Source organism: Telopea speciosissima, chromosome 9 (assembly GCF_018873765.1).
Source record: "Telopea speciosissima isolate NSW1024214 ecotype Mountain lineage chromosome 9, Tspe_v1, whole genome shotgun sequence".
NCBI lineage: Eukaryota > Viridiplantae > Streptophyta > Magnoliopsida > Proteales > Proteaceae > Telopea > Telopea speciosissima.
The window spans coordinates 16,394,964-16,420,197 of NC_057924.1; the positions used below are offsets into that span (position 1 = coordinate 16,394,964).

The 25,234-nt window shown below is 38.7% G+C and overlaps 1 protein-coding gene and 1 pseudogene across 2 annotated transcripts; both read right to left on the minus strand.

Moving 5' to 3' along the window:
• Positions 1 to 5,873: 5,873 nt before the first annotated feature.
• LOC122639282 (protein yippee-like At5g53940) lies at positions 5,874 to 18,716 on the minus strand. Of its 2 annotated transcripts, none has more exons than XM_043832099.1 (6): positions 18,567 to 18,715; positions 15,392 to 15,435; positions 13,047 to 13,155; positions 6,218 to 6,273; positions 6,030 to 6,112; positions 5,874 to 5,968 (listed from the first exon to the last, which is right to left on the minus strand). In XM_043832099.1, the coding sequence occupies exons 1-5, from the start codon at positions 18,660 to 18,662 to the stop codon at positions 6,034 to 6,036; spliced, it is 384 nt and encodes a 127-aa protein (XP_043688034.1). In that variant the 5' UTR covers positions 18,663 to 18,715; the 3' UTR covers positions 5,874 to 5,968; positions 6,030 to 6,033. The 2 variants fall into 2 exon arrangements, with proteins under 2 accessions (XP_043688034.1, XP_043688035.1); XM_043832100.1 differs by having other exon boundaries at positions 5,916 to 5,950; positions 6,028 to 6,112; positions 18,567 to 18,716.
• Positions 18,717 to 18,940: 224 nt separating this feature from the next.
• LOC122638681 lies at positions 18,941 to 20,935 on the minus strand (annotated as a pseudogene).
• Positions 20,936 to 25,234: the final 4,299 nt, after the last annotated feature.

Consider the following 25,234-nt stretch of genomic DNA (forward strand, 5'->3'; position numbering starts at 1 on the left):
AAATTAAAACCCCATCTTTCTTTTTTTTTTTTCATTCTTTTCAGATTGAGATGGACTGATAGTTGATGCCTCAACTACTCTTCTAGAAACGCCGTTAACTCTTTTCCTTCCGTCTTTCAAAATTTTTTTTTATCTTAATTATAGTCATCATGCATGACCTCTGAACATCCCAAACACTACTCCATAAGCCATAACCCATAAGCCATAAGCCATAAGCCATAGCCATCATGATTCACGATACGATTATTACGGTATGGAGATGGAGATGGTAACCAATGATCATTCGTGTGGAGTTGACCGGTCGTACCTGCCCTGTCCGGGAGAGGGTCCACTCAAATTGTATTGAAAGCTTGTCAATGTCTTACTTTTCGCTTCGGAAGGAAAGGGAAATAAATAAAGGGAAAACAGGAGTCGTAGAATTTCAGGGGGCACAGTAGTCATTTATGGGAGAAAGAACACTATCTAACTACGTGTGGTGTGGTGTGGTGTGATGCACTGTCCATACATTTAGACATAGGAGTGAGAAATGACCACCGCATTCTTATGGAAAGGTAGAATTTTTTGGGATTACAATGATCATTTCGTCTACCCTTGTGTCTGGATTAAGAGGTTGTATATGTAATGCTTGCGTCCAGGTAGCATTCTATCCCCTTATGGGAGAAAAAAATTCTACAAGGGTGTGTGTGGTGTATTGCTCTTCAATTTGGATTCTTTACTGTTGGGTAGTCGTGCGGCCTCTACATAGGCAAGGTGTGGACCCCATCCCGGTAAGGTATTTGGCAGTGGGTGGGGTAGTCATTTTACCTTTGCTTGTGTAAGACTGCATAGCTACTACCCAGCAATAAAGGATCACGATCAGCTGTTCTTACGTCTAAACACATGAGTAAGTAAAATGACTATCATGCCCCCATGAAAAAATGGAATTTTGCATGAGGCGGGAGGATGATTTTGTCCACCAATGTGTCATGGCGCAGTACAGCGTACCGCACGGGCCTGATAACTTTCTCTTTCTCTTTTAAAAGAAAAGATGGAAATCTTTGGCTTTCGGTACTGCAATGCCACCAGAATCAAGAGTCAGAGATCATAGAGTTATAAATATATAGATCTGCAGATACACCTGATTGTTACCCAAAAGAAATAAAAAAGCATGGCACGTGGAAAGAAGAATTGAAAAGGAAGTAAAAGGGCAGTTAAGGACTTAGGAACGTACATCTGATCGCTTTGTCTTGTCAAATCGTGATCGGATGCATTTTGTCCTATTATTATTATTTTATTTTTCTTCTTATCTATCTGTCCTCATTCCATCCCATCCGTCCATTCTTCATCTATTCATTTTCATCCATCCATTCATCAAAATCTCTTTCAAAAAAAAAACAGAGATGATAATTGAGGTACAGGTAAATAGGGTAGGGTAGGGTAGGGTAGGGTTGGGGTAGGAAGGCCTGAAGGGCAGTAGACGTAGGGCAGTGCAGAGTGTAAGACGTAGGGAGAGAATCTCTACCACTCCTGCGGTAATGACTGCATTGGTTCTTATCTCATAACTTTCAACTCAGACATATCTATGGGCGTAGACGTAGGTGATGACGAATGACATCTACCCTCAAATTACCCCATACGCAACTGACCTGATAACCCTACCCTACGTCCCTATCCTACCAACTATAAAATTCATTAATAAGAGGGTAAGGAAAAGGGAGGAGATTTTTATTTTCTAACCATAAAAAGGAAGAGTTTTTTTTTTTAGAAATTCAATTATTTATTTTAAATTGAATTTTTACAAAAATAAATACTTATTTTAGATTGAATATAACCCTAATAGAGTTAGAAGTAGGTTTAAAATAATCATTCGAGAAATGACAAGAAACTACAGAAATTTTAATTGACTTCAAATAGAGTTGATTGAAGAAATAAAGTTCATGTAATCGATAACATTTAATTGACATAAGACTGAATTAAGTTGGATTGCAAATATATGACAAAATATCTGATTGGAATATAGAGATTAAATGATGTAGAGAAAGTTTTAGAAGAATTCTTGGATCGTTTGGACTAGTAGAAATTCAAAGAATTCTTGGATTGGTTGGACTTGTAGAAGTCCATTTAATTAGATAAAAAATATTAATTTGTCTGTTCAATTTTCGAAGGTCATAACTTTTTTCTAGAATGGAATTACAGGGGATGAATTGATCATCTTACCCCCCATGATGCCAATGTGTATATTCTCACGCTCGTAGGGGCCACACTTCTTCATAGAGAACGCCAACCCTTCAAAAGTATTAATTTGTTAGTTCAACTTTCAAAAGTCATAACTTTTCGCTAGAGTGGAATTACAAAGAATGAATTGACCACTCCGCCCCCATGATGCCAACGTGCGTGTTTAATGCCAAGGAGGTAACAAGGGATCAACTCCACTTCTTAGAAAATAGGTAAATGTGGATTTGGTGCCGTTAAGGAAACTCACCACCAATCAAGCTCCTAACGCAGTTCTCCCAAGAGAGTAGCCAACCACCCAGACAAGCCCTAGATCGGCAATCTATTAATTAATTCAAATATCATATCATATCATATGGACGGATTATATCTAGAATGATTATAGTATTTAACGGATGGAGATAGGTACAAGAGAGCAAAGAGATGGGCTTAGAAAGATTAAAGACCACACAAAAACAAAAAAAAAAACAAAAATTGAAAAAAAAAACTTCCCCTATCAAGACTTGTCAAACGGTACGGTTTCGATAATACGGTACGGTACCAAAATAAGTACCCAATAACCATACCATACCGTATTGTTTAAGAACCCTATTTTCAATATCGCAACCGTACCACTACGATACGATTTTGGTATGATATGAAAACGGTAGATAAAATGGTACATATACGGTATAGTTTTGGTACGATACGAAAATGGTGTATATATGGTACAAAAATTATATAAATTTGATTTTTATAAACGGTATGTATATGAAAATAGTATATATACGGTACAAAAATGGTATGCATATGATACAAAAATGGTACGGTTTCATTTTTACATATTTACACCCCAAAATGGTACGGTTAATGTAAAACGGTATGATCGTAAAAACCATTACCATATCGTACCGTGGTCAATACCGTTTGACCATACCGTACCATACTATTTTTGTAGTAATTCAATTTGATATGATTTTACACGGGCAGTTTCGATTTCAGTTTCAATATACGATTATGGTTCCAGATTGACACCCTTACCCCTATCATCCTTTTGTCCGTTGAAAAACGTGACACTGATGATTTTTCTATTGCTTTCTTTCTCTTTTTCTTTTCCCTTCGTTTTGTTTTTTTTTTTTTCACTTTTTCCTATTTCTTAAAAATTGCATCACTCTTCCACTTGAGTATTGAGATTAAGATATAAAAATCCGTTTACTTATTTAAATTACTTTATTAATGATAATGCTAATCCTCAACATGGCGGCTAATTGCCCACGTCAAGCCCTTGTTGCTGTTGACATCTCTCGTCTTCGTAACATGACATACATGGCCTTTGCTATACCGCAAGATGTGCCCCGCATCCTATGGTATGGTAAAAGATTTTTATATTCCTACCACATCCTTATTTGGCAGCATTTGCATGTGAAGAGCTAATTAATACTTAAATACATAAAAGTTAGAAACAGTGAAAAGGATGCCAAATAGAAAACTAGTAACACGAAATTCTTCTCAGGATTCTGATCATTAAGATCCTTTCCACCTAACATTCACACCATTTTCATTTCTTTCGTTTTCAAATAATGTATTTACTCTTTTGATCTCGTTTCTAATTTTGGGTATTAAGAAGAAAAAAAAAATCTGCAATAGTTCAATGAACAAGACAATAGGTTGTATTCTTTTTGAGATATTACTTGGAGTTCAGCCAAGGCAACCTATTGATCTTCTTCTACTTCTACCCCAAGCTCAAGGCAATCTTGAGGCTGATGAATTTTTGTGCCACATTACAAAGGTTTCGATGACATATTACTTTAAGCAATGATGTGTATAAAGTTATAGTTGATCGTCATCGACATCATGTGGAGTTTAAATTGGGAGAACATGGTGATCGTTTGTGTCAATCCCGAAAGGTTCAAATCTGGTGTTAATATTAAACCCCACCCAAGGAAGATGCGTCCTTTCAAGGTGCTGAAATGAGTAGGACTGAATGCTTATGTGTTCGAACTACCTAATGGTATGACTATAAATAACATCTTTATTCTTTAATGTGGCTAATCTAAATTTTTATGTGAAATATTATTTAGATGATGGTGATACAAAATAGATGTTAATGTTACCCCAACTTAAACCAACCATTATCATATTGTTGAGGAGGTTTTGGATGACACCTACAAAATCACCCGTCGTGGCATTAGATATCATGCATTTCTTGTCAAATGGAAAAGCGTCCACAATACAATAGTACTTAGATTCATGCTCATGACTTCAAGAGAATCAATTCCAACTCGTAAAAGTGCAATCTGTCTTTCATTCATTTGTTGAAGACGAATATTTTCAAGCCGGGGAGAGCTGATGTAGAGCTGAAGATCTGCTCAAGTAAGAAGAAGATTAAGGGAGAAGGTCAACCGTGACCTACTTTGTTATTGATTTACTGTTTTCTATACTTAATTTATTTTCTTTCTTCTTCTTTTTTTTTCAACTTTTTGTTTAGTAGTTCATTGAATCTAATCTAATTGTGGTTCAATTTAAGTTGTCTATTTAATTCTTTAGTTAACTACTATGTAATTGGGTCCACATCACTTTAGAGTCTAGGTTTGGCTTTAGTTAGATTTTTTTGGCTTTATTAAGGTTATGCGTGAAGAGTTTCCCTCATCCACTATTTAAAAAATAAATAAATAAAATTTTACTCCTTGTGTGTAATCGAAGGAAGAGATTGGTGTTTGAACCAATTAACACATTGCAGTCAGAAACCCTGATGGATCATCTAATTCTCATTTTCTTTTATTGTTAGATTTATTATTCATCTTCATTAATCACAGCCATTAACAAGTAAGATCAATTTTGATAATTTTTCTTACAACTAGAACCATTGCTTCTAGATCATATACATGTTTTTTTAGATTAAGTGATCCAAACATCATATCATACTCAAATTTTTATGGATTGGTATCCTCTCCAACGCATTGAGAGCCTAATGAGTCATCCAAGGGCTGGAGACACTGTGCACACGTCGAATGCTCACAAACACAATCCTTATGCAAACCCAGCCATTGGATGCTCATTCGGCACGCCCCTCATTGGAAAGGATCCAAATCCATTATCTCATGAACCCTAATTAGGGAACCATAATCCAAAATTTAGGCTGTTCAGGCCAACCAATTGGTTGTTATAGTGAAATCCCTATTTTGCCCTTCTCATTAAAACCATGTTTAATGCTTGAATCGATTCTGATTTGTTAAACCTTTAATTAGCAGGCATGACATCCAATGGTCCAAGGTCGATTGAGTCATATTTTTTCTTTTTTCTCTCACTTGACCCCGTTTAATGTCACACTTACCAGGTGTCAAGCTCTCAGCCCCAAACTGCACCGCTGTGCACTATTAAGAAATTGGAGAAGATTTTTTTTTCTGATTTAATTCATGATTGATTCCACCAACTTTTCTTAATATCTGAACCTTAAGATTGTTAACTAAATTACTGTTTTACCCCTAATCCTATTGCTACTAGGATTGCTGCATAATTTGTAATCCAACTTGTGGATTAACCTGAATCTTTCAGCAACCATTCCATCTACTTACTGAATAGACAACTTGACCTGAATTTCAGGTCCATCAAACCATTGAAGTTTGTTCTATTTGTTTTCTCCTTAAATTTTAAATTTGTTCTCTACTATTTTGAGTATTCAATCCAGTACTACATTACACCTACCCTCAGCTTGAAGTAGAATACAAGCCCAGCAAAGCTAAAGATTGAGGAATTTACAAGCTTCAATATAGGTATAAACAGAGTACAGCTCGTTTCACCGTAATTCAGTTCCACAATTTGTACAAGAGGTGTTACTAGCTGCTAAGCATCATCACCATCACTCATGGTAGGGTTAGTATCCAGATAGAATTCTGAGTCGATTCCATCTATTATCCTTCCCCTGTTCAATCAAAAAAACCATAGAGAGACCCGCACAAACACGTCATCGGAGGGAGTAAACGAAGAAGAAGTGGAAGAGAAGAGACAGACTAATGAACATCTTCACCTTTCCAAAACAAACTTTCCTTCCTTATACTTCTGGCTTTTATCATGTGCCGCCTCCTGAATGTGACAACCGAACCAGTAAGTAGCTCATCTAAATGGACAATTAAAATTCAAAGTTTCCAGTATTATATTACTCACACAAAAATTATTAAAAAAAAAAAAAAAAAAAAAAAAAAACACTGATTTGAGATAAGAGCAAAAGATTAAGTCCAGAATGAGGGAAGAACATATGACGTGTGGTGCACTTGCTCTTCCCTAAGGCTGCGTTCAGTTGGTGAGAATATATATATGAAAGATAATTTTGAGTTGAAAAATTCAATTGGGACAATGCATGATAGAGACACTCATCTAGTTTTTTCATCAGGCCGTGAGAAATTAAAAAAATTGGAAGTTCTGCAGCCACCAAAATATTCTCTTTGACTGTTTTTCTTTTCCCCCACCAATTTGGTGAGACTCAGATGGAGAAAAAAAGGGCATACCCAGTGCACGAGGCTCCCACCACTGCGGGGTCTGAGAAGGGTCATAATGTACACAGCCTTGCCCCTGCTGTTCACAGAGAGACTGTTTCCAGACTCGAATCCGTAACCTCTTGGTCACAATGGAGCAACCTTAACCGTTGCACCAGTCGGATGGAGAAACAGTTGCATCTAAATAGCATTCAAACAAACCAGACATGATTTAAATTTTGAATTACCAAATCCCATACAATAAAATATGAAAGATAATTTTGAGTTGAAAATTCAATTGGGAAATGCATGATAGAGACACTCATGAAGTTTTCATCAGGCCGTGAGAAATTAAAAAATTTATTTCACCAGCCACCAAAATATTCTCTTTGACTATTTTCTTTTCCCCTAAACAATTTGGTGAGACTCAGATAGAGAAACAGTTGCATCTAAATAGCATTCAAACAGGCCAGAAATGATTTAAAATTTGAATACCAAATCTTATACAATAAACAGACCTATGAAACTACGACTGGAATATCTTTCCTCTGGTTTTCTTTCCACTTCTTCCCAACCATATGGGTTCACATCCTTTATCAGGCCTCCATAACTGACACTTTGCAGGTCAGATGGGGCCCAACGTCTTTGGACAAGTAGGCTCCAACCTCCCTTAACCAAGTGTCAAGTTTCAATCCAAGTGGAGTTCTCTGTGCCTCATGGTAAAGGTTAACAATTTTGTTTAAAATATCAACTCCATTGACCAGTGTTACACTGTTAGAATTGCAAGGAAAATAATTCAATAGAAGGTAGGTCATATGACTGAGTTGACTCCTAAAATTCAACATGCGACTAAGCAGGAGGTTTCTTCTTATCCAATGGTTGGATGCCATTGCAGCCTTCCACATGGAAACAAAAAAGACCGAATCAGGTCCTTGTACACGGACAGCAGTAACGGACGCGTGGCAAACACAATACAGGCAACCCCCTGGACAATCGCCCTCCTCTCTCTTTCCCATTTTTAAATCAAGTCCCACCCCCCTTCTTTTTTTATTCCAAACCTCTTTCAATTTGTTTAAATTTTTATTCAACTCACCCTCTTCTTCTTTCTTCTTCTCCGCCCTACAATATCATGGCCCCCACCCCCTCCTCTTCCCTGCACACCTACCCCACCCTTGCTGTTACTAAAATTAGGCGCTCTCACCCACCTTTTCCATTCTTTAATTTTTTTTTAATTTATATTACAGTTTAGTTTTGCTACTGTAAGGCTCATCAACCATGCAGAGTACTTGCAGCCAATTTTCTGATATCATCTGAACCTCCCTTGACTTATAGTTATTTATTTATTTATTTTATTTACATCATCATGTTCGTGTAAGGACTGTAAGGTTATCCCTGGGGAGAGCCCTCAACCACCCAACATAGCTTGGTGGTCTTGGATATGTGCATCAGTGCATAGATGCGTAGGACGGAACATACGTACCCTAAGATAAGATGACGGAGATTAAAAGGGGAGTTCCTAAAGGCATTTATTGATAATGTGGTAAAAACAAGGAAAGTGGGATTTTGAGGGAGACACCAATGCAATGTGAATCATGATGATGATTCGTATTAAGAGGGTTGCCAAAGATGTGCTAGGGGAAGCTAAGGGTAGTCATTAGGCCCCAAGGGAGACTTGATCGTGGAACGATGATAATGTGGTCCCTAAAGACATTTATTTATAATGTGGTCAAACAAGGAAAGTGGGATTGTGAGGGAAACACCAATGCAATGTGAAATGTGATGATGGCTTGTATTAAGAGGGTTGCCAAAGATGTGCTATGGAAAGCTAAGGGTAGTCATCAGCAGGCCCTAGGGAGACTTGATCGTGGAACGATGAGGTCCTAGCAGCCATTAAGACCAATAAAGATTGTTTTAAGACATGACAAAGGACTAAAAAAAGAGTATAAAAAGAGGTACAATGATGCCACAAACGAAGCTAGGAAGGGCGAAGAAATATGAGGACGTCTATATCAACCTAAACACAAAAGGAGGAGAAAAAGCTATATATAAGATAGCTAAGATGAGAGAAAGTAAGAGTGAGATTTTGATCAGGTGAGGTGTATCAAGGGTGATGATGGAAGAGTGTTGGTAAGGGATGAGGACATTATGAAGAGATCGGATGAGTATATTTGTGACCCATTAAATGAAGATAGGTCGAGTAGAAATGACCTGGACAGTTACATTATTCAACAAGACACCACATGTCATAGATATGTACGAAACGTTAGTATGGCGGAAGTTAAAGAAGCTTTAAGAAAGATAACAGTAGACAAGACATCAGACCTAGATGAGATTCCAATAGAAGTGTGGAAAACCCTAAGAGGTTATGGGGTATACTGGTTAACCAATCTGTTTAACAGGATTATGAACACAATGAAGATGCCAGATGAATGGAGGAGAAGCATTGTAGTCTCGATGTACAAAGATAAAGGTGATATTCAAAGCTGTAATTACTATACAAGCATAAACCTAATGAGTCACATTATGAAACTTTGGGAGAAGGTTATTGAAGCCCGTTTGAGAAGAGAGACTCATATCTCGGTGAACTAATTTGGCTTTATGTCAGGTAGAGCCATGACAGAATATCTACTTATTGAGGAGGCTCCTGGAAAGATATAGAGATAGCAAGAAGGCTCTCCATATGGTCTTTATTGACCTAGAAAAAACCTATGACCAAGTCCCTAGAGATTTAATCCGGGATGTTGTTGTGAAGAGAGGGGTGTCAAGTAAATATGCAGATGTAATTAAAGACATTATGAGGGTGTGGTGACTAGTGTGAGATCTGTGAGAGGTCAACGCAAGGATTTCCCAATTACGACTGGGTTACATCAAGGGTCAGCCTTAAGCCCTTATCCTTTTGCACTTATCATGGACGACCTAACCAAGAGCATTCAAGACGATGTCCCGTGGTGGAAGCTCTTCGCCGATGATATCGTTTTAGTGGATGAGACAGAAGCAGGGAATAACACTAAGTTAGAGCTATAGAGATCAACCTTGGAAACAAGAGGCTTTGAGATGAGTAGAACGAAGACAGAGTATGTGATATGTAATTTTAGTCATACTATGATGGATACTACTAACATAGTGAGAATTGAGGAAAGAGGGATACCGCAAAGTGACTATTTTAGATATCTAGGGTCAATCATAAATAAAGGTGCCATAGAGGATGATGTTTCACAGAGGATTAAAGTGAAATGAAAGTGGAGAGGTGCGTCTGGAGTACTGTGTTACCGATGTATTCCTTTAAAGCTTAAAAAAAAAATCTATAGGACTGTTGTAAGATCAGCTATTATGTATGGGACAGAATGTTGGGCAATTAAGAAGTATCATAATGAGAAGCTATGTGTAGCAGAGATGAGGATGTTAAGATGGATGTGCGGAAAAACTAAGAAGGATAAAGTAAGGAATGAGTATATTAGAGATGACTTGGCAGTTGCCCCGATCATTGATAAACTCCGAGTAAGGAGGGGTGACATGATCTCGATTGAAGGAGCTAAAAGAGCTAGGGGCATGCCTAAAATGACGATAGGAGTTGTGAGGAAGGTCATGCATAGTCTAGGTCTTGTACCAAGTATGAGCTCGGATAAAGCCTATTGGAGGGCAAGGATCCATGTAGCAAACCCCATTTAGTTGAGATTCTCCTGACTTGTTGGGCTGTGCCTCTGTCCTCTTACTTTCATTTTTCTTTTTATTTCCATCCTTCATTTGTCAGTTTCCAGTTTTCATTTTTTTTATCTCATTTCCCATCCCTCTTTTCCCCATCTTTTCATTCACCTATTTAGTTCAGACCTCAGTTTCCCTACTTTGTTTTGTTTGGATCCATGTAGCCAACCTCATTAAGTTGGGATAAGGCTGAGTTTGTTGTTGTAGAATAATCATGTTCGTGTCTTGTCTTTATGATCTGGGACCGCAAAGAAGAGGAGAAGGGGGCTGGGAATTTGGGAGAGAGATGGGGTTGCAAACGAGGGCGGGAGGGGAGAGGTGGGGGGTAGGGGCGGAATAGTGGGGGGGTGGTCATGCATCTAAGCGGACAGGGGAGGATGGGGCTGGGAAGGCAGGGGCAGGGTGAGCGCTGGAGGTGGAGAGGCGGGGCCGAGGGAAAGCAGGGGGTGCCGCTAATGGGCATGCAAGGACAGTTGCTGTCCTTGTACAAGGATCTGATCCGGACTCATAAGGATGAGGCCTGCTACAAGGTGATAGGGTTAAGGTGTTATGACGATTTGAACCCCAACGAACTGCCGCAAATGGTTTGTGCCTAAATCATACCATTGCTACCGCTCGATGAGTCGTGGATACGTGCTAGACAAGTACTGAGAACCAGCCTTAAAGACATCCCCAGCATCCGGACCATTAACTTTTTTTTCTCAATCAACGATTAGTAGTGCAGCCCATTGGGACCAATGTCGGCAATATCTATTTTAACAATCTGGACCCATCACTTAGCAGGTACCATCTAAGCAGTGGAATATGATAGAAATTAGCATATCATATGAACTTTAACAATTTATTCCTAGCCAGCTTGTTTGCAAGGTCAACAAGACACTTGAACATGCTCTAGGAGAAATGTTTACACGTCATCCAACCATGCTGAGACTTATAATAAGCAATCTCTAAGGGGGAACCAATCCAGTTGTGAATCCAAATACTCTACATTATACACATGACGCATTTTAGCACTAGTAATGTAATAATGAATTTGAAGAAGACAGGATTTTAATCAAAGAATAAGTTCAGATATGGGAGATTTTATAGAACAACAAATCAGATGGTCAGAACAGACTCAGAACAGACTGATATTCAAATCAAGTTCAATAAATAAGGGACAGAAGGTCTGCTGAGAATTTGAGATTGATCCAATGGTTAGATCAGCAAATATGGACTAATCCTAGTTGTGTACTAGGATAAGGGTAAAACAGTTATTTGGCTTATCAAAAAAGATCTCATAATTTAGTGTTGAACTTGTCAATTGATTCTGAATATAGGTTAGAAAGCATTAGCAAGACGGATCATGAAACAAAAATCGAGTTTGACTTGAAGAACAATGTTCTAATAAAGGGCAGAATTCGAAATCTTAAATAACTCAAGATCAGTAGGTCAGAATGAAACCAAACCGGAATCAAGTTTATGATTAAGGGTTGATGAGCATTAGGTCAAAATATTGAATAATTCTAACGGTCGGATCGCTCTAATCAGAATTCAGGCAAAAAAGGTCTTGCATATGGCCTTCAACGAGAACAGAATTACTAGAAGATGAATTACAGAAAAATAACCAGAACTTGAACTTGTAAATGGAAGGTAAGGATGGGAGAATAATATAGAGATAGATAAAACAACCAGGCTTCACACCGCAAGGTGGTTGGATGGATCAAACAACAACCAGCCTTGATCAAACACAAGGGATTTCTTCACAGCATGAAGAAAATAGAAGCAATAGCTTTTCATTAATCAAAATTCGTGTACAATGCTGGTACTGTTTAAAGACTTACATAGAAGACTCAAAAACAAACTCCTACACTACAAAGGAAAGGTCTAACTCAATCCTTAACTAACAAGGTAACCTAAACTGACTATGAAACCGAAATAATAACAGAAATTTACTCAAAATAGGACTGGACTTGTAGAACTCTAATCCAACCTAACTAAAACACTTAATAACAATTAAAATAAAAAAAATAAAGACACTAAACGTCTAAACTATCTAATTTCATATACCTAGCCACTACCCATATCCATTAAATAGGCCTCTTACAATGAAAACCCGTTGGACTAAAGGTCCAACGCATATATAACTCAACCCAAGGCTCATTTCTAATAAAATAAAGCCTATTTAGGTGATTTAACCACATCAACTAGACAACAACTTGGGACTTACAATTAAGATAAAGACCCAAATCTCCTCCATCGCATTTCTCCTGTCAATTCCACCCAAGGGTTAAACCCCTTTCCTCTCTCCTCTTCCAATCAAAATTTTAGCTCCATCTACCCAGCAAAGACTACATGCACTAGTGAACACACCAGCTCCGAATTATTCCACACCAGGGGGGGGGGGGGGGGGGGAGAGGAAGCTGGGTTTGTGCAGGTTTTGTTGTTACGAACAATACCAGGGCAAGCAACAATTTGTGCAGGTTTTCTTACTGCCAAATGTTGGAAAGGATGATGCCAGACTACCAGGACAGAACAGGATGGAGAAAGCTGACAGAAGCACAAGAATACAAGAGGCAGGGAAGTTTCAATTTATGGGGCTTGTTGGAGTCAAAAGAGGTTCCTGAAGCTACCCAGAGTCCATCAGGAGGGCAGGAGATTAGAAATTGGGGTGAGGGGAGGGAAGCGAGAGCAAAAGCTTACATATTTCCAGCCAACTATCTGTCCACAGCAGCAGCAAAATATATCAGCTACAGTATGCATTCCAGAGAGCATCATCCGCTCCTCTTTTGCCCCAACAATGATATTCACCCTGAAACAAAACATCGCAGTATACCACTCCATAAATTTATGCTCATTCAAAGCTCCATAAGGGAGTGATAGAGTTCTGATAGATAACACTGCAACTGGAAATTGAGAAATACCAATATCCAAGGAAATTAAGATTCCAATTTCCATCTTGGGAAAGCTCATGTATAAATCTAAAATCATGACTACAAATAGAATGAGGACATAAAGCCAAGAAAATAGTCCCCAATTTGGTGCATGAATACCATGGAAGGAGCATGAATAAATGTAAAGTAAATGGATCAAGGATGCAGAAGCCTTGCTCCCACCTTACTCCTTACTCCCCACCCAAAAAGAAAAAGAGAGACGAGATGGAAAAAAATTAGTGGAGCTGTATAAAGCTGCCTGTACATCACAGTCATTGCTTAGCAAGGAGTGGGAACGTGTGTGTGTGTGTGCTTGTGTGAGTCTGTACCAATAAAATTTTGCACAAAGAACTGATCTCCATTCAGTTAATTAGTTCAGCCTTGTATCTTCAGAGAAAATTAAATTCTGGTAAACTAATTCCTCTCAATAGATCAACCTAACCAAGAATAAAATTTGGTTTCCCCATCACGCAGGACTAGAGGTCTTTGCCAACCACCCGATTTCCAATTCCATCAACAACAGATGCTCAATGTCATAGTTGCTGGAATCTATAGCTGTCCATGACCAACATCAGGAACATGCTCACAACCACTGCTTGAAATTGCTGTCTGCTGTAGTTCAAATATCATATCTCTATCTCTCCCTCTTCCTTCCCCTCTCCCATTCCAAATGTGTGTGCAGGCACTTCTTGCCATCCATTCTGGGAACAGTGAGCATTAGTGGTATATATTCCGACCTTGGAGACCCAATTACTGATGATGGGAAATGACACTAGTAAAAGGGACGTTACTGAGACAATTATCTGATGAAATTGCTGGAGAAGTGAACAAGGAGATAAAAAGTCATCCATGAGAACGGCTGTAATCAACTGCATTCAGATAAATGAGCAATTGTAGTTGCGAACTGTAGATTGCAACCAACTTTGGGACATCTTTCTTCGATAAATTCCATTTTCAGGCCACTTTTGTGTCCTTACTCATTGATTTGATTGAAGTGGTTTCAAATCAAGACACATGGAAAATTAATCAAACGACGGAGAAAAAGGGACGAGAGATTGCATATATAGACAAAGATGCCATTTTCATATAAATAAATTGGTTGAGCAGTGTAAACATTAATGAAAAACAGTACAATAGTGTGTGTTTGCATGTGTGCTTGTACGCACCTTTGCGTGTTGGTATGCCTGCAGGTGTTTATACGAAATGTTAGATGAGTGGTTGTTATATTTTTTACATTAGCGAGCAAAATCAGTCTTCCATATCAGGTGTCATGCAAGACAGTTAAGACAGAGGTTTACCAGCAAAAAAATATGTGTTCCAATGTGTCTAGTTTTTGTGCAGCATGTATTCAGGAATATAAAATTTTGGAGGGAGTATATGTATGAATGAAACCATTTTGCACTTCGGTCAAGTCTTGAATGAGTCATGGTAGTAGCAGGTGGTGAGAGCAAAAGGATGGTCATGGAGAGGAAAGAGAAAGTTGCCCCATAATTTTGCATTACCTAGTCAACTGCATGTCAAGATAGTCATAAACAGAAAAGGATCATTAAGGCTGCTTGGTATGCTAGATTCTAAAGAAAGTTAGGTTAGCAAATAACAAAATCAAAAGGGTACCATCAAAATAATGATCATGTGAACATTTCTCATCAATTTTTTCAAAATTTTCCTCTCCATGAAATTTTTAACAAGAAAATATAGGCAGTTTTTGATGAAACCAACATGACAATATGAACTAAAAATTATCTCCACATCTAGAAATTTGGTTTTGCTTCAGAGTGTCTGGCTCAACCTCTTAGAGTCAATCTTAGTGATGAAAAACATAAATTCAAGCCACCACAGTAAACAAACATGTCATCAACTGCTTTTATAGTTATTTTATCAAACATTATTCTGTCTAAAACAAGTTTAAAATTCAGAGAAAACAAAGTATTCAATGATTGACCAATATGAATTAGTTTCCCTAGAATGAAATTACAAAGTAAATAAAGCTATGAATGTGTATATATCAGTGCTTACGTACATACGATTTTGGGGTCGGGGCAGAGGAGACTATCTTCAGAAAATTTGCAAACATTAAAAAAAATGAAATATTAACGAAAACAGTGGAGAACTCACGCAGTGTTGAAAAGGTATGCCTTCCCTCGACGGCAATGAAAAGCCTGGTCAATGAAAAACAACAAAGTGGAACCAAGATGGTTCAACAAGATTAACATTTCAAGAACTTATATAAAATCACTATATATAAAAAAACAACAGGAATTTGCATCTGTAAAAGAACCATGTAAGTACATAAAGACATGTCAAGTGAATAACTCTCTTTTATGACTAAGGCTATGGAATTATCCCTCAGAAAAACAAAAGAAAGGGAACAAACATGAGAAAAAGGGAAGGTGGGAAAGTCGACTCATCCATTCAGATGCATTACCAAAGTTACTAAAAGAAGGCATTAGCTTGATACAAAAATGGGAGATCACAACTTTAGAATACTTCAGTATTCCACCTTGATTTCATGGGATTATTAGAAATTAACAGCATGTCTATAAGATGTGGTTCATGCCCTCACCTTGGGCATCAAATTTCAGAAAGTGTCACCATCTAGTTCATGCACTCACAGGAATCACATCTAGAGAAAGCCTGATTCAAATATTTCTCAAGTCATCACCTTTTCGGGATTTAAAATTTTCAGACGCGGACATGTGGATAAAGGCACTTACAGATGTAGACAACACAGGTTCACGTACAAAATGTAAATCAACTTATGGCTTCTAGAGGGTTTCTTGGTGAAGGGTGACTAGTAACTTCAGAGGAGCAAAAACCAATATACAGTTGCAAGACCCAGTACATAAACAGACTTAAGATCTACAGTACATGGAAAGTGTGAACCCCTTTTGTTGAAGATATCATTGACTGAATTGGGCATCCAAATTTAATAAATTGTCAAAATAAAGATGCCATTCAACATGATAGGGCAGAACCTATTGAAGTTATCATTCACTGTAACAAGGAGAACTGGGGAAGAATATGTCTGGCCAAATTTGCACACCAGTGTCCAGATAGAACCATTGGCAGTCGTCTTTGATAGGAAGGAATTAGTAGATGTTAGTTGCCTGAGTTACTGAGGAAGTTACAAATGATTGATTTTTATGCACTAGCTGTTGGAGTATGTCCATCAAACCCGAATTTGTTTTGAATAAATAAATTTAATTTATATTATTGCATGAGTTTAATTACAGGGCTTATAAGATTGTTCCATGGATTTTCACCCAAAATAGTTCTCAACTAGGGATCGGACTGGACATCCTGTTCATGTGGTCGTTACATTGTATGTCACTAGAAATGATGATCTCAAGGCATAAAAGAATTTGTATGTGTATAAAACAGAATTTGGTACAATTCTCACATGTATTACTGCCTGTGGTATTAGGACGAGATGTGTACCTGTCACCAGTTGACCCTTTGACCTGAGAGATCTTTATCGTTACGGTGTTACGTTATGGGTTTTGATACACCAGTGGTTGATGTCATGTGGACTATATATCGATGTGCTGGATTCGTGATTGCACATCGTGAACGAAAGAGATGCTCAACATGGAATCCACTACCCTTGATTAGAGAATATCGAGAAGAGAGAAACTCTATGATAAATCGGATTGGAATATGGATCCAGTGGCATTTTTGTAAACTATTTACAAAATTATTTTCTATTATAGATATTATACTATTTCAACGAAGTTTGATCGCGTTTCTGATATCTGATTCTGAGCACAGAATCTCTGATAAGGACATGTATGAGGAATTGGGGTTTGGCAGTATTTAAGTACATGCCCTATAGCTTATCATGAGATATTGTTTCGTGGAGGGTCTTATATGCAAATTAAAGAGCATAATTAATCATGACATTTATTGGGAAAATAAAATAGGTTGATTATCATTTTAATTATAGTAATTTTATGTGATAAAATAATCAAATTAAAGAGATATCAAAATCCCTTTTTAGATTCTACCTCTTCCCACTTTAGAAGTAAGATTGCTTGCAAACCAAGTAACTTCATCAACAAGCAACCCAATCAGTTTAGGAAACTGAAAGTTGGGATTCCACTCAACTCTAACGGGTTGAGTTATATATAGGTAGGCACCATAAGGGGAGGGGGGACACTAGAGCTAGCCGAATTTCCTGAGCTCCCCCCTGGCCAGTTTTTCTCTCTTCTCTCTCTCACCTTGTGTTGACTGTTGAGTGGTGTTGGTGCTTTAAGGTTTTGAATCTCAAACTTGTTGGTAATAGTTCGCGCTGTCCGTTTGCATTAAATTGACGATTCAAGTTGATCATCATCAAATCCTATCGTTGCTCAAGTGAGGAAGAATTATTATTTGGAGGAGAAACTTCAATTGCAGTTCTAAGGTAACCTATTGTTTGCCGTTTCGTTTTGTTATGGGTTGATCTCAATTTTGAATGCAAAGGTTCTATACCCAATCCAAATCCGTTGCGCTATCGGGTCACCGATTTCCAACACTAGCTTGACCAGGTATTAGTCAAAGACTTACAAATGCATGATCGCAAACCCACCCCCCCACCCCCCCCACCCCACCCCAACTTTTAATGGTAGAAAGGTTACTTCCTCTTTATATTCTTAACATTTTCTTTCTTTGACCTCTTGGCATGCATTTCACCTAGTTTACATTCACTCTGACCATTGGCCATAGGATCATAATTCATAACATTGTCCAATTGACTTACCTTGATTGGGAAATCTACAAATAGGCATAGCTATCAGCATCAAATTTAAAGCAAATGTCAAGGTTCAACATTTTAGACCCTAAAATACTTCATGGAAAATTGATATCAAAGTCAGCGCCAATAAGATATAACTCTCAAAGAATATAATATGCATAAATTGCGGGGGAGGGGGGGGGGGGGGGGCAATGAAGATGTTACCACTAAGTCACCAAAGCAAACCATCAGAACCTAGTTATCGTCTCAACACATTGACCGGACAGCTCTGTAATTTCTTAGGGCCAATAAGATATATCAAATGCTACAACCAAGAAAACTATCAGTCATGAGACACAGCGCAGGCCATGCCAAGGCGCACCAAAACCTAGTCGTCTCACGACATTGTTGTTTAACAGTTTTCTATAGCTCTCTTCAATGGTAGACTCTATCAGTTCGAAATCATAGATAACAAAATTTTAATAGGCAATACCATCAGACCAATCCATTCCATAGGAAACACCCAATTAAAGAAGTAGAAGAAAAAGCAGAAACAAATTGGAGACTAGGAGGAGGAAATACCCTGGAGACGAGGTCATCGGCGAGAGCTAAGTGGCTTTTACAGAACTTGCATCTGTAAACCCTACCGTCAAGTTCCACCAGAAATACCCTGCCCATCACTTGGTGCTGAAAAAGGTTCCAAGAAAAAAACTCATCCAAATAACGACTTCAATATCCTCAAACGATCCATTCAGAACTATCAGAAAGAACCAAACAACAAAGACGAAAGAAGAAGAAGAAGAAGAAGGTCACCTTGTGCTTGTGGTTTGCTGGTTCAGTTCTTCAAGGATTCCCGTTCACCGTTGCATTCATTATGTCTCTCTGGTTCTTTTCATATTAACTCTTACAACTGAAACGCGAAGATTTAACGGCTACGATTGTAGAACATACTACCATTACCAAAAGCCAGATGGATCTGTCCATATCATCATCAATTCTTCCTGTGGGCTCCATAATTATGGTTTTCAACTTTCAAGTAGAGATGTAAACGGATTGAATTCGGTTGGATAGTGGCATTATCATATTCGTATCCGATTATATTCGGACGGATTCGGATAATATTCTATCGGTTTCGAACAGATTCGGATAATTTTTGGATAGTGATTTTTTTAATACAAATTCTCCTAAATGGATATGAACATGGATCAAATACGAATTTTCGACTATCCATTGACATCTTTACCGTTTTTATGATGAGGGCTAGGGTTGAGACTTGAGAGTTCAGCAACTCCCCTTTTTTCTACTCTTCTTAGTCTTTGATTTTCTTACGTTTTTTACTTTTGATTTTTTCTTGTATTTATTTTCATAAATATGTGATTCCATGTTATAACATTGTATAAAACAATATATATAAATCATAGAAAATCTAAAAAAAGAATCACATTATCTTAACTTATAAATTTATAAAAATAAGATAACAAAATCCAATAAGGTAACTTAAAAGGATAGACGAACACAGAGATATATTTTAGATATTTTATTACTTTCATATTGCTAAACGAATCGAATAATAATCGGTCGGATAGGGGAATTATCATATTCGTATCCGATTATTTTCGAACGGATTCGGATTCTCCTAAACGGATACGAACGCGGATCAAATTCGGATTTTCGAATATCCGTTTACATCCCTACTTTCAAGCGCGAGGGGTCTCAGAAGTCGGAACACTCCACATGGTAAATGTAATGGCATCTGTCATTTATGCCTTATTTTTTTCCCCAAATAGTTGAGCGACAATTGGCACGCATGCAAGGCAGCTCTCTTTTATAGATGTTAGATTGTAATAATTGTAGGACCCAATAAGGCATAATGTATCTTTTTCTTTTTCGGGATTGGGAGCTTTTATATATATATGGGAAATTTACACATACCACCCTTGAGTTTTAACGAAAAGATATTTTCATCTCCCAGTTTTGAAAAATTCTGCGTATCCCCCTGAGGTTTGCAAACGGTAACAAATAAGCCCATTCTGTCAGTTCATGACTAACACTATTAAAAATTAGACTTGAACTGACAGAATTGCCCTTCTAAGAAGAACCCAAAAAAAAGAAAACTGCAATCTTCTTCCTGTTGTTGAGCTGCGTCACTAGGACACCAATGACTCGGGTTTCTCGGGCATGGAAGATACGAGCCAATGACCCAATCGATTTTATGGCAGCAATTTGTAGCGATGGAGTGCTTACCTCTCCAATTACTCTTAGAAGCTGTTCCACAACCGCCTTCGCCGGAGGAGAATTGGTCTTGAAAGCTGCGTGCCTAAGGTTGGCATTGGATTCAGCTGCAACGGTTATCTCCATGACCGTCATGAGGCAATGTTCCTACAACTCTCCCTGTTCCTTTTCGATGAGCTTCGCAAGGCAGAGCAACCCTTTGGTCTCGCAAATTGGCAACACCAATCTGAACCCTCATGGATGAATCGAAGAGAACCTTCACAATTATCGGAATCCCAAGCTCTCTGGCGATGATGCGAACCCTTTCCTGGTCGATGGCGAGGTTGAGCAAGGCAGTAGCAGCTGCAATTTGGGCATCGGGAGAGGCACCTTCCATCAAGAGCTTCAGGAGTGGAGGAACGCCGCCCTCCTCAATGATGATCTTCTTGTTCCGGTAGTTGTCGATGGCGAGAAGGGCTAGCTGGTTTGCAGCCACGACCCGATCGGGTAAGGGACCCATTTGGATAGAAGCCACGAAGGACCAGACCCAGGGGAGGATTGGGTCATTATTAGCGATGGCGCGGGAGGGAGACCTTGATGCCTCCGGAGGTAACAGAGTTGAAGATGCTAAGTAGCCACTTCATGTGGCCGATGGAGGCGTCCAGCAGGTTGAAGGACTTGTGGAAGTCAGTGGCGCTGGTGATTGAGAGTGTGATTTTACCTGAAATTTGAATATCCATTCGGCCATGTTCCCTCCATTACCGACGTCAAACCATCGCCTCTGCACCAAACGAATTCTTCACTGGCATCTCCATCATCAGATACCTCTTCATCGCCTGAGAATTCCTCGAATCAGTATAATTTTCTAGACCATCTCGAAGCAAACGCTTTGTTCTCCTGTGATAGCCGGAATATTTCAGTGGCGGCAACCAAAATCGATCGAAATGAATCTCGAGAGATTCCATGGTTAACGATCTGAAAACAACCGATCGCAGCAGTAGATTCTTGAAAGTTTAGGATATCGATGGAGTTATCATCGTCCATGGACATCAATGATCGGAAGTCGATCTGAGGCATGCTTTGGATCGAGATTTGTCGAGGGAAGAGGAGATCGGGCAAGACGAGAGCAGGAACTCGAGTCGATTGCTCCAAGAATTCGGTGAGCTCGTCGCCGTTTATCACACCAGATCGATGACCACTTGCGTTGGCGACGGGAGAAGGTGGTGGAGCTCGAAAGTCCGACGGCCTTCCTGGCAGAGCTTCTGGTGATGTTGCTTTGGGGAAGATGAGTTGCAGAAATTTTTCTTTTTTTTTTTTGGGTTCTTCTTAGAAGGGCAATTCCGTCAGTTCAAATCTAATTTTTAACAGTGTTAGTCATGAACTGACGGAATGGGCCTATTTGTTACCGTTTGCAAACCTCAAGGGGGTACGCAGAATTTTCCAAAACTGGGGGGTGAAAATATCCTTTCATATATATATATATATATATATAGGGCTCATGTTCTTTGTGCCGCAGAACAGGCTGCGCCCAGACACATGGGCCTTCCACTCAGAGGGTAGGGTGGTCATTGCGCCCAACCCCATGTGTCTGGGCACAGCCTATGCCCCCGACATAGAGAACATTCTCCCATATATATATTTATCTATAGAAGGGGGGGGAGGGAGTGACCTGGGGAGGGGGTAAGGTACTAGCCAGGAGACTCAAACTCGAGACCTCCTGGTGAGCATGGGCATGAAGCACACCACAGCTCACCAATTGAGCTAGGCAGTTGTTTGTAAGGCATAATGTATCTTTGAAGCAGGGAGGTCAAACGTGGATTCCGGATTGGAGAGGCAGCTAGCCTTTTCTTAACTTAGGCTATGTTTGGTTGGTGACAAAAAGAAAAGAAAAGAAATCTATACAGTTTTCATGGTTTCACAAATTTTCTTTGCTTTTGGCACACTCCAATGGCGAGATGATTCTTTCATTTGAATTTTAAATTTTATTTCAAAACTTTGAGAAAAAAAAAGCTTTCTTCCAAGAAAAGTGTTGGGATTAGGAGATAGGGAGAGTTGTAGAGAGAACTAGAGGAGAGATTGGGTTGGGGGGGGGGGGGGGAGAAAGAGAAGTAGAGAGAGGGAGGAAATACAGTGATGGGGAGAGATGCCGAGAAAGAGAGAGAGAGTCACAGTAGCTGCCTGAAAAGCTACTCCACATGGCTTAAACCACATCCATAAGGATTCATTCATCTTCATCATGCACAACCTCGAGGGTGACAAAAATAAGTTGTTTGTAGAGTTCAGCTTTACCCTCCCCCCCTTGTGAGACAAAGACCCCATGGAAGTATCATCTTTTAGGACAAAATTTGGCTAGACAGAATACCATTCCCAAAAAGATACTGTGTTCTTACAAATTTGGCCAAATGAAGTACATTGTCTGTTAGGATGGAACTCAGTTAATATTATCCCTGGTGGAGCGGTCCCCAGCTTGCTCAACCATTTTTTATCATTCAACGTGTTTGTCGTGTCAAGCTCAAAAAGGTTTGTACCCCAATTTGGTTCAATATTCACACTTATCACCTTATGTTTATCGTGTTGAGCGCAGAAAGGTATGCACCCCCAATCTGTTTCACTACATTTAATTACACCATTATTAGAGAATCGCTGAACAGGTTTGTTGCTATTTGACTGTGAGCAGACTGCTAGTTGGTCCCTGACCCCTATTCTGCTTGTCGTGCATTCAATAGTTTTTTGAATTCACTACTTTTCTTTTGCATCCTTGACCTAGTTGATGGAGTTGTTTTTGCTCATCTCCTGATGAAATGAGGAGTAATGTCTTGGACTCTCGCCTACTAAATAGCCCTAATAAAAAAAATACATTCTATAGGCACATCGTTTTTGTCACCTTCGAAGGCGTGCATGATGATGACTACTAAATCCTCGTGTAAATGGTTTAGGTTTTGTGGAGTAGCTTTAGGTTCTCCCATACTTCATACTTCATTTAGGAATGTTTTTTTGGATATTTGACATCAACTGTTGAAAATGCCCTTGGCAGGGTCTGTCAATTCAAGCTAAGTTGGTTGGTCAGCGATCTTTGTTTTATATTATTAAATTAAGCTAATTAAACTAACAAAAATTAATGCGTCCTAACTCATAAGCATCTAACGAACTAAATTGGCATGAATTAAATTAGCGTCCTAACACATATCCATCTAACCTATCAAACTAAAGTGGATTGGAAGGGATAAATTGCAACCACACACCACAACTACATAAAAAAAAACAAAAGAAGAAGAAGGAGAATGAGATAGAAGCACAAAGAATGAGATAGAAGAAGAGAGAATGAGATTACGAGTTTAGAGAGTAAAAACCTGGATGAGCTTGATACAGATTGAAATTGCTTGCATGAATGTAATTGAAGAGCTTGAATACTTGAATAATCCTACCATGACTTCCTCTTCCAAGTCTTCTCACTAGAATTTAGAAACCTAGACTAGAAAGCTTGAAACTAAACTAGAATTATTACAACCATATTGAAGATATAAAATTAAAGCATGAATCAAAAGCATTACAACCATGGAATTGAAAGCATGAAATCAAACTAGAACTTAGAAAGCCAAAAACTAGAAGAAGAAAAGAAGAAATTTCACTAATTAATTGAACTAAAAATTGCATAAAAATTGAACTAAAACTGAACTAGAACTAACTAAAAAATTAACTAAAAATTAACTAGTTACAACCCAAAGGGCAATGGGTATTTATAGGGGGAAGGAGAGGAGAAGGGAGAAGAGAGAAGAGGTAGGAGAAATATTCCCTTCTCCTTCCTTTTCATAGCTTGATCCCCAAGAAAAAAGAGAAAAATAAAAAGAGGAAGAGATTAAAATTTTAGCTACATAAACCTTCTATTTTTCAAAAAGTGATTTTCTAATTCTATTCTTGTGCTTTCTTTTCTTTGTAGGTGTCTTCTCCAAGCAATGAGATCAAGGCATCTTTGACCTTTCAACCTTCCATGGATAAGAGAATATTTTTCAAAAGAAATCTACCCATAGTACAATTCCAAAAGTGCCCTTGGAAAGTGGAGGAGAGAGAGAGTGGTGACTAGGACTCCTTTCAAGAATTAATCAAATCCCCATTCTGTCCTTCAAAAAACGTGGAGCATGGAATGTTTATATATGCCTCACTGTTGTATTCCTTGCGAAAAATCACCCAGAATAGACCTAAATTTCGTCCAATTTGGAGTTCGGGAGCCCAAGATATCTCAAGTTGAAGTTGGACTGTCCAGAGCCTTCCAAATGGAATCTTTCGGCTAACAGAAAAGATAACTTCTGATAATTGTAATATGACCCATCGAATCGGAACTTCCGCTTTACTTTGTCCCTGGTCGATTTTCGATAATTACAAACAAACCCCTGCATGCCATTTTCGCGCGTCGTTATGGAAACGACCGTAACTTCTTCGTTTCAACTCGGAATTAAGTGCCGTTTTAACCGTTGTGAAGTTGACTCGATGGGCTATGCATCCATACTATTAACACCTCAAAATTATGCTAAGGGGCCTACTGTAATCACATTCAAATTTGACTAATTGGCGTGAATATTTCAGTGCTCAATCCAAACTTGATTTTCTCGACTCCTGGACGCTTCCGACTACTGCCAAACACCACTAAACAGCTTAAAAACGGCTCCTTAGCATCATTTGCTCCATTTTCACAAGAATTCACCTAAAACCTGAAAACACAAACAAAAACCTCGGGTAACTCCGTTCCAAGTATAAAAATGCATGCTTTATGGCCCTAAAATTTCACACATAAATGTGCTCATCAAATTCCCCCACTGTAGACGCTGATTTTTGTCACCCCCTAATTGGCGATGATGACAATGAGATATGGACGATGGACGACGCACCCTCCCTCTTTTCAGACCCAAAGATACCTGACCCATGGGACCAAGAACCATGTTGAGCACAAAATGGTCCATTTTAGGCCCAAAAACAAGGAAAAATGGCACTGCGCTCCCACGGTGCCGTGGACGCCTTCCCACGGCACCGTGGGGATGTGTACC

Coding starts and splice junctions, on each gene's coding strand:
- LOC122639282 (XM_043832099.1), bottom strand. CDS start 18,662: ATGGGCAGGGTATTTCTGGTGGAACTTGACGGTAGGGTTTACAGATGC. Junction 13,156..15,391: donor GCATACCTTTTCAACACTGC/GTGAGTTCTCCA, acceptor GTTTTGTTTCAG/GGTGAATATCATTGTTGGGG. Junction 6,274..13,046: donor AGATAGTTGGCTGGAAATAT/GTAAGCTTTTGC, acceptor TGTCACATTCAG/GAGGCGGCACATGATAAAAG.